This window comes from Tetrao urogallus (assembly GCF_951394365.1).
Source record: "Tetrao urogallus genome assembly, chromosome: 1".
NCBI lineage: Eukaryota > Metazoa > Chordata > Aves > Galliformes > Phasianidae > Tetrao > Tetrao urogallus.
This window is the reverse complement of record NC_136813.1, coordinates 50,693,717-50,703,940: the sequence shown is the minus strand read 5'-3', so window position 1 is coordinate 50,703,940 and position 10,224 is coordinate 50,693,717. Positions and strand designations below refer to the sequence as shown.

The window sequence follows — 10,224 nt, the reverse complement described above, 5'->3', positions numbered from 1 at the left end:
TTGCAGATCTTGCCTCTCGCTTCACTCACTGATGCAATGTACTCTATTTCAAGATGTGGGATAAAGTGTAGAAATAATAGCATCAATTTTGAAAAAAATCCAAACAATATAGGTCTCTGGTAACCTCTTCCTCTAACACTGTCAGAAGTTCAGGTGAAATCAACACAGTTGAACAAACTTGGCCACAAGTGATAGCGCACGTCCCAAAGCACAGCAATTAAATGCTCATAGACTTAGCTCTCCTTTTGCACTTATGCTAGTTGCAAAGGGTCTTCAAGGACATCCTCTTCACCGCTCTAGTTCCCCACCTCCAAGGCTTTCCAACTTCTTTGCAGAAAGTTGCTGTCATTGCTGTTGGACATGATAACACGTATGCTCAAATGGAACGACCCTGTAGATCGACTGGCTATGCCGTAACATTGCAGGTACTCAAAGGGAAAAACGGGTGAGATGTGGTCATTGAACCCAATTATATTCAGAGTCAGTGATTGACTTCCAATGCTCAGCTCTGAGTTAATGTTGCTACTTCACTACAGATGTATTTCAAGTGACCCACAAACCAGGAAGTGAAGTAGACAGTTTTACCACCTTACAAAATTTCTTCAAATTTAAAGTCCAGGTTAGGTCATTTTTAATGCTATTGTATATTACATGCAGAACAGCATGGATCATCTTTGTCTGGCTGTGCTGCATAGTTCATTTGTCTAACAATTTCTGCGAAGAGCTCATCCACCATCGTTTTACTTTTAGCAGAGGTCTCCATAAAAGGGCAGCCCCACTCTTCAGCTAAGGCTCTGCCTTCATTCGATGACACTTCTCTCTCACTTTCCAGGTCCACTTTATTACCAACCAGAATTACAGGCACCTTCTCATACCTGCAGTTAAAAAACAAAAACAAAAAATCCACAGTGATAGTTATATTTCAGAGAAGAACATATTCAAATGTGTAAGCATCTATTTGCAAACAGTACCCGACATGAAAGACATGTGGGCAATGAAATTTTTACACTGAAGAAAATGCCTCATATTAGAATAATAAATCATTCTAGTGATTTATTGCACATCTTTTCTCCCAGAGTTTTCTTGAAGTTTAGGTGAAGTTTACCTTCCACCACGAAACCTGCCTGGAGCTCTTCCACACTGCAAAAACAGGTACTACAATCATATTTTCCATGTTGTTCATCTCAGAGCGCAAGAAAAAGAGTGAAGTTCAAGTCTCTCTCCAACATTACATCTTCCTTCTCCATGAACAGGCAGCATACTGCATTTCTTGCTTGCAATAAGGGAGATGTATCATTCTCCCTTTCAAAGGTACATCTACCATTGGCTAATATACACAGAACTCTCAGATGAGCAATAAATGGGAGAAAACTAAACTGCCAGTAAAATTCATGTGAAATTTCAGGCAGCCCACTTCAAGTACTTTCTACACACACAAGTAGTGATATATAAAAACATGCATTAGCCAATACAGAAGATACAACTTTTTTCTTTCAGTATTCATACTGTTACACCAGTTATACATGCTGAAAAGAAAAAGAAATACCAGGCAATACTACTACAGTTCTTAGGAATTTATTACTTTGCACATCCCTGTGAAAGGATCCTTGCCTTTTCCTTCTGATTAACATGCCTGTTTTTTACTATTTTTTCTCCTCCATCCTCACGTGCATAAAACCCTTCTTCACGGAGCTAAGCAAATGTTTAGTCAGGTTTTAAATTTACATATTTGACATAACAGAGAAGACAACACTGGGCCGATTTCCAAAACGCTCTCAACACTGGTTTTCTCAAAAAAGCAACAAGGACTGAGAGAAAAACTGATTACAGTTCTTAACATTTAAACTAAATTAAGATCCAAGAGAAACAAGATGGCTCTCTCTTAATACAAACCCAACTTTCTACTTTGTGTTAGGTCAGTAGCACTCAAATCAGTCAAAGGATTTGAGCAAGACCAAGCTGCAGACAGACAACACTCACTGCTACTACCTGCAGCAGTTTATGATGTTACACATGACACCTACACATCAACTATTTACCTCTTTCTTCCTGCTTTCCAGGTAGGGCAGCAGAGCGGAGCTGGTGCAGGTACCCCTGCAGCTTGTGCTAACCCACCAGAGATGAAGGAATTAAGCTGTCAAGTCTCTGCACGGAAACAGAACCTCTGTGCTCCTGTTGACACAAGGCTTGTGGGCTCCAAGTCAAAGGGTATGGGGACAGTAAATTCTCACACCAGTCAGTATCCAAAATTGATCCAAGCACGTCATAGGATGCAAGTAAAATTTTAAGCTTGCTTATGACTCTCTGCCAACTCTGAGCGCACCACTCAAATCTAGAGTCTAAGGCCACAGTCGTTAACTGTAGAGGAATCCCCTCACTTTCTCACCATTTATCCTACCCTCATTTACCTGAACAGATGCAGTCCATTTCTTACTCTCTAGATACACACTTCAGCACAATGATACCTTTGGAACTATTAGGAGAGCTAAGTTGCCATTAAGTAACAAAACACACAAAAGCATCTTGCAAATCTGTCCTCCCGCATTTGAACATGTGATAGCATAGTCTTTAATTACATGGATGGTGTGTTCAACAATTGAGTACTTCTTAATCTTTATTATCCAGGTGCATGAATCTTATTTTATTCGCTGTACAGTATTAAATCCTTCAGTGGAAGCAGGATCAGCTTCACTGTATGTTGTGATATCTAAGGGCCCCAAAGCATAAACTTTCTTCTACTTCTTCTAGATATTCTCCATTGTCTCAATTTTACAAGTGAGAATAAGGAAGAAATTCAAAGCAGTCACTTGAGAAGCACTCTGCAAAGTGGATGAGCCACAGTTAAAACGACACCACTTCTTCTCATTCTGCACAATTGCTCTGATTTACTGACAAACAAGAGGAAAAAAAGCCCACACACTTGTTGCAGATTTACAGACAGCTCCACTAAAATATTAGGGTAAATTGTTAGGATTTAAGAACCCTAGAAAAGGAGGGCAACTAACTAAGGACTTGAGGCACTATTTGCTATGAGTGCTCAGCATCTGAGAAGTGAAGGGGTGGAGATAGAAATTTTGTAGTGGAGGACACAAAGATGAATTGATGAGCTGACAAGATATAAAAAAAAATAATTGAATTTACTTACACAGCATCATCTAAGAGCTACTACACAGGACAGAATCACTTTTCTGTATTGGTTTTTCCTGCCTTTACAGCTTGTGTTTGCCTTGTTCACTGCCTACCTTCACCACTTCAAAAGAGATTGAAATCCTACAGTCAATAGTCTTATGTATTTTATAATCCATGTTCATCCAATGACAACTTTATAACATTAAGTTGTGTAAAAGAACAAAGTTCCTGCAAAATCCTCATGTTGCCTTGTCAAATTCTTCCTCAAAGGGCAAAAATAAGGTTGGCTTTTTTATAAAATACATCCTTTATTACCTCATTTTTGAGTAGTCAAATTTACAAAGCAAATATATAAAGTACGCGTAAATTCAGCGTGCCTTTTAAAATTTATATGAATTCAAAACATACATATATATATAAATATATATATATATTTATATATATATACATACATACTTACATACACACACACTACATGATTTTTCATTCAGAATACAAAGAACAGTCATTACTTATCATCAAGATGAATGCAGACTGGAACATCACAATATTCCAGTCCATGGATACTGAGCAGACGACTTGCTGCAGTATGGGTTTATTAGCTCCATTTCAGTACCAGTCCTGCCATAGTAGATGTCTGCGTGTTATATTCTCCATACAGCAAGATGATGACAGACAGGCAGTGTTGGATAGTGCCATCTCAGACATAGCAGGCCTTAGCAGAAGTTACGGGGTTCCACATCAGCCCCCGCTGACCTCCATTCAGAGGCTCTATGGCCCCAGCTTTTGGTAACACCACACAAACCCTAAAGCTTCCAGAGCTTCCTACCTCATTCCAGGTCCTGGGCAAACCTATGTCAGCTGGGCACAGACAAGTTTCCTGGCTCAAGACTGTGTTTACTGCTGCCCATCCTGCACCAGGAGCTCACAGAATCACAGGGGTTGGAAGGGACTTCTGGAGACCTTCTAGCTCAGTCCCACTGTTAAAACAGGATCCCTAGAGTATGTTGGGCAGGTGGCCACTCATGGTCACCCAAAACCATTGGGTTCTGAATATCTCCAGAGGAGAATGCACAACCTCCCTGGGCAGCCTGTTCCGGTGTTCTGCCACTTACACAGTAAAGAAGTTTTTCCTCGTGTTCAGATGGAACTTCTTGTATTTCAGTTTGTGCTCAGTGCCTCTTGTCTTGTTGCTGGGCACCACCATCCTCTTACCAATAGTCCCAGGTTGCTCAGTCTTTCCTCTTACAGAAGAAGTTCCAGGCCCCTCATCACCAAGCTGCTCTCCGCCATCTACTAGCACTCCTGGCACCTCAAGAGGTCCTAGAGGATTGGAGACTTGCAATGTGACTCCCACCTACAAGAAGGGCTGTAAGGAGCTTCTAGGGAACTACAGGCCTGTCAGCCTGACCTCAGTACCAGGGAAAGTAAGGGAGCAAATCATCCTGGGAGAGATCACACAGCACATGTGTGGCATCCAGGGCATCAGGCCCAGCCAGCATGGGTTCATGAAAGGCAGGTTACGCTTGATCAACCTCATCTCCTTCCATAACTGGGTGACCAGACTGGTAGATGAGGGAAAGACTATCGATATAGTCTACCTACACTTCAGCAAAGCCTTTGACATGATCTATCACAGTATTCTCCTGGGGAAACTGGCTGTCCGTGGCCTGGACAGGTCTACCCTTCTTTGGGTAAGGAACTGGCTAGAGGGCCATGTCCAACGGGTAGTGGTTAATGGAGTTAAGTCCAGCTGGCAACCCATTACAAGTTGTGTCCCCCAGGGGTTGGTACTGGGGCCCATCTTGTTTAATATCTTTACTGATGACTTAAATGAGGGGCTTGAGCACACCCTCAGTAAGTTTGCAGATGACACCAAAATAGAGAGGTGGTGTCGATCTGCCTGAGGGTAGGGAGGCCCTTCAGAGGGATCTAGATAAGCTGGATCACTGGGCTGAAGTGAATGGGATAAAGTTCAACAAGACCAAGATTCAACAGATTCAACATGCCGGATCCTGCACTTTGGGCACAACAACCCCATGTAGTACTACAGGCTTGGGGATGAGTGGCTGGATGACGTGATGATGTGAAGAGGAAAGGAACCTGGGGGTGTTGGTTAATGCTCGGCTGAACACGAGCCAACAACGTGCCCAGGTGGCCAAGAGGGCCAATGGCATCCAACAGCATCCAGAGAAGGGCAACAAAACTTGTGAGGTGAGGACACTGAAGGAGCTGGGGTTGTTCAGTCTGGAGGAGGCTCGGGGAGACCTCACTGCACTCTATAACTGCCTGAAGGGAGGTTGTGATGAAAAGGCATTTGGCCTCTTCTCCCAGGCAACAAACAGGACCTGGGGAAATGGCCACAAGTTGTACCAGAGGAGGTTTAGGTTAGACATAAGGAAGAACTTTTTCTCTCAGAGAATGGTCAGGCACTGGAATGGCTGCCCAGGGAGGTGGTGAAGTCGCCGTCCCTGGCAGTGTTCAAGAGGCGTCTGGATGAGGAGCTGCAGGATGTGGTTTAGTGCTTGTGGTGGCAATGGTGATGAGGGGAAGGACTAGATGATCTTGTAGGTCCTTTCCAACCTTGTGATTCTATGATTCTATGATCTTTGTAGGCCTCCACAGGACTATTTCTAGAACGAGTTCCCTGTCTTTTTGAATAGAGGCCAGAACTAGACACAGTACTGCAGATGTGGCCTCACCAGGGCAGAGTAAAGGGGGAGGATCATCTTCCTTGACCTGCTGGCCACACTCTTTTTTAATGCACTCCAGGATACCATTGACCTTCTTGGCCACAAAGGCAAATTGATGGCTCATGACAAACCTGTTGCCCACCAGAACACCCAGGTCTCCTCTGCAGCAGGTCAGCCCCTAATGAGTACTGATGCATGCAGTTATTCCTGCCCAGGTGCAGGACTCTACCTTTCCCTTGCTGAACCTCATTAGGCTCCTCTCTGCCCAAATTGAGTGAAGGTACCACTTGCCATTCTCATTACTTTGCAGTGCCTGGGTTTCAGCATACAACAACCCGGATGGCCCGCAACAAGAAAGGGCTATTTGTCAAATGCAGCAGAACGACGTGATTCTAATGAAATCTGAAGGGAAGAAGAACATCTCTTCCCCACAGGCTTTTCACCCTGTGGATTTTAGTGACCCAACGTGAAAATTGCTTTATGAAAGGAAAAAGAACAAGAAAAAACTGTCTTGCAATGTTTAAACAGCAATGCAGAACCTTTCTGTGTAATTACAAAAATCAAGCTCAGAAATCCACAAATCCTTCCAAAAGCTTCAAGCTGGATCTAACCTACTGACACACACAGTCCCAAAACAGACACCATGGTCTTTATTCTATTCAACTCTGTATCAGTATTCAGCAAATTCCATCTCAGTATATACCTACCAGATTTTATATCAGCAGAATAAAAAGTCTAAAATGCCATTACCTCAACTAGAGCCCTGAAAAACACAGAAATTGTTGCTGCTGCCACCCTGGGATGTGCAATAGGGCAGTTGTCCCCTGCAGGAGCTGTGTATCTCTCACCTTTTAGGGCAGCCTCTTCCCCCACCTGTCCCCTTCACATCAGAGAAGCAGAACATTGCTGCCTCTCATTCCTGGAACAGAAAAATCCAATTTTCTCAGTGCTGCTGTAAAGCTTTGAGCAGCACTGATCTTTCCTAATGAAAAGGATGAGGGCCATGTGAAAATGAGAACTGCTGCCTGTTCCTCTATATCAGTGCAGTGAAGTATGTATTCTAGGGCAAACATCACAGCGGAGCTTAAAAGAAATATACTCAGATGTAACACAGGAAGATTTGACTTTTCAAGACCTCCTAGGGAACAAATTTTTGCAAGATCAATTACATGCATCTGTAGAACATGCTTTAGGAACAAGGTACATCACCCTGCTTAAATGACTTTGCCAGCTTAGGCTCCGATACGATGGATGCCAAGCAGCATCAACTCCTGAAGGTTAGAACCCAGCTCAGATCACCTGCAGCCCCATGAAAGACATTGGAGCAGTCAAATACCATCAGATCTAGAATGTCACTACTGGCAAGATTCAGTCCTTGCTCCACAGACGCAACCAATACATACTTATCAGTCCCAGATAACATAAATCAAGGCTTAAAAAAAACCTACCCTGGTGGTATCCATCTTCACGAGCTTCTGGGACTGAGGCCAGAGTAAATACCTCGGTTTTCCCAAGGATGGACATTGCAGTCACATGGAGCCAGGAAATACATAGACTTTAAATGTTTAATGCAGCTCAGCTACACACCACTGACCACGCAGACTCACACGCCACAGTGATAAACAGTTTTTATATTTTATCTTAGCTTACATGGCACGCACACGCAGGTTTCTGTTTAGATTAATACGTATACTTTGAGTAACAGCTTAATTAGCTTGTTAAACATTTAGAAAGTCTCCAGATGAATGGTATGTAAATGACCCACATAGATTTTTACCTCGCATTTTTCTACCTCCAGCTTTATTCAGAAAGGGAAAAAACAGAGGCAGTACCCAACAGCTCATCTGAATTGCTTTCACATTTACCAGGTAACTCTCACATTTCTGGTTAGAGCTGTCGCAGGCTAAAGATGAAAAAGATGGTGTGAAGTGAAAACATAATAAAATGAGGAACAGAAAGTAAGAATTGAAAAGTGTACCTCGAGCTGACTAATAGATCTCATTTCCTTAAACTGTACTAGAGATTGCCCAGTACCCCTAAAACTGTAAAGTAAATAAATAAATGGGGCACTGGATCAGTATAGGAGAAGACAAAAGCTCAGAAGGGTTCCTGCTTTTTAATTGTATCTTCAGGAAAACTCTGCATTTTTCTAGGATTTTTGCCTGAGCTTCACACCAAAGCCAAACACATTCAACCAAGATGCAGAAATGTTCTGTATAATAAGAACAAATACAAAGAAAAAATGTTTTCTCGAAGACTGTTTTTATGACTACCTTAATTCCCATTGAACGTTACAAAAAGATAAATGGGCTTCCAGCTTTACATGTTAAATGCCAAGACCACCGAAACACAAAAGACACCTATCCATGATAACATTTCCTAATCATCAAAAGGAGCCTTCAGTTTGAAACCACGTTTGTTATCTTCATAGGCATTAAGTGCTTTTTGCCCTCTCCTCCTTTTTTGATGGTGTTTGTGACACGTTTCTTATTATTTCAAAAAGAAAAGCCATTGAAATGGTAAAGATACTACAGAAAACGATGGCAAAATTAGAAAGTCAGAAAAAAAAATAATTATTCTTTACTTTAGGCTTACAGAAAAAATGTGATAAGAATCTTGCCAAACGACACAGTAAAATAGTTCTGGGCACTATGAAATGAAGTACTATAAATAGCAGTTTAATTTATTATACTGTTTACTGATTCATATGTATCTATTACTAAACATTATTTTGTAATGTAGCTTGCAAATTTTGCCTGCCTGCAGTAAATCTGTCATAACTCGAAGTTTCCTTGTCAAGAGAAAGAATTTATTCCAAGACGTTTTCTTACCCCTTTTGCAAAATTCCCTGGATGTTTCACATAAAATCCTCAACAATTAAAAATAAATCTGCTTACCTTAAGAAACGTAGCCAGAGAGAACATTTCCCTTTTTCCAGACCCTGATTCCTTGTATTTTGACAGTTTTAAGAATTTTAACATCATGAGTTAAATCAACAGCACACCAGTCTACAGAACTTTTTCCGCATGGATTTCTACAGATACATGCCAATGAAGATGTGCTTGTACCTGTATACATAAATTAAGTGTGTTAGGAGACAATATATATATATATACAAATCTAAAAGTAAGTAGGTTGCTGCAGTTTGAGCTCTCCACAATACAGAAGTTACTGCAGATTCTCAGATGAATCTGAAACTAACAGCTGTAAAACAAGTAATTCCAGTATGCCAATTAATTGCATTTAATATTCAGTTTCATAAGCTATATTGTGTAAGGATTTAATTACTTAAGCAACAACTTGCACCTAAAAAAAAAAAGAAAGTCTTAAAATCATTTCTATAAATGAGGAGATGTTAAAGAGCTTATTGGAACCCCACTGCAATTAGGTGGCTGAGCCATGAATTATTTTGCTATACAGAACAGGGCATGGCCTAATTGCAGTAACGGGGATCTAACATTTCATTCTAGGCTTTGACATGAACTCTATGTATAGCCTTCGGGAAACAAACTCTGCAGATGGGTAGACTGAGGATAACTGCATACAGTCAGGATAATTGTACTTACTCACTGGACATCAAATTAATAATTGTAAAATGACTTGAGGAGTGATATTAGCAAAATAAATAACCACCACACCACAGTGCTTTTGAGAAGACTTCTGAAACTCTTCTTGGACATGAAACTTTCTGGAAATAAACCAACTCAACTTCAATTAAGTACTTAAAAAAGCCAATTCAGTTCACTGGTTGTTATAGTTTACTTACATTTCCCAGTGTGGTTTCAAAGTGTAACAAAAGAGTTCAGCCAACTCTAGTTTTGCTGAAACTGTCTGACAGGCTCACAACTGCTACAGTCTAGTTAGTATTAGAGGAAACAGTTGTCTTCCAACCAACAGCCAAAGAAACAAAAGCCAATGTAATGAAGCACTCTATTTGCTTCCCAATTGTTCCAAGTGCATTTGAACCAAAGTTCACTATTTCTTGGCAGCTCTCGGCTGACAACTTGCAAGGGACATGAACAGTAGATGATATTACCCTTTGCCATGTACTCAAACTGCACCTAACAAACCAACATTCTTTTTCTGCAACAGAAGCAACGGGATGATGCATGTCATCTACATATGTATGCTTGGCACTAACGAATTTTCCAAGCCATTTCCAATCACTTTGGAGAGAAATTCTCATTAGAGGATTGATACATCTAAGATGTCACATGTGAACAGAGCAGTAACAACTCTCTTCCAGACATTCGGCTTGCTCCCACAGGTGACCACAGATAACATCTCTGTCTGTAGCTTGTTCACTTGCTTAAACTGTAGAGTTTAGAGTTTAAGCAAGAGTGCAAGAGTTCCCACAGCAAGAAAGCCTGGAAATTCAATGGCCTACCTACACATCCCAACT

General features: G+C 41.2%; 1 protein-coding gene across 1 annotated transcript in view; it reads right to left on the bottom strand.

The window, feature by feature from the left end:
- Positions 1-637: 637 nt before the first annotated feature.
- Positions 638-10,224, bottom strand: part of RAP2A (RAP2A, member of RAS oncogene family) — a gene marked incomplete at both ends in the record, with an annotated part of 29,524 nt that continues 19,937 nt past the window's right edge. The window contains one exon of the mRNA XM_079549429.1: positions 638-875. Coding sequence (XP_079405555.1) covers positions 638-875 — 238 coding nt within the window. The remainder of the gene's footprint in view (positions 876-10,224) is intronic.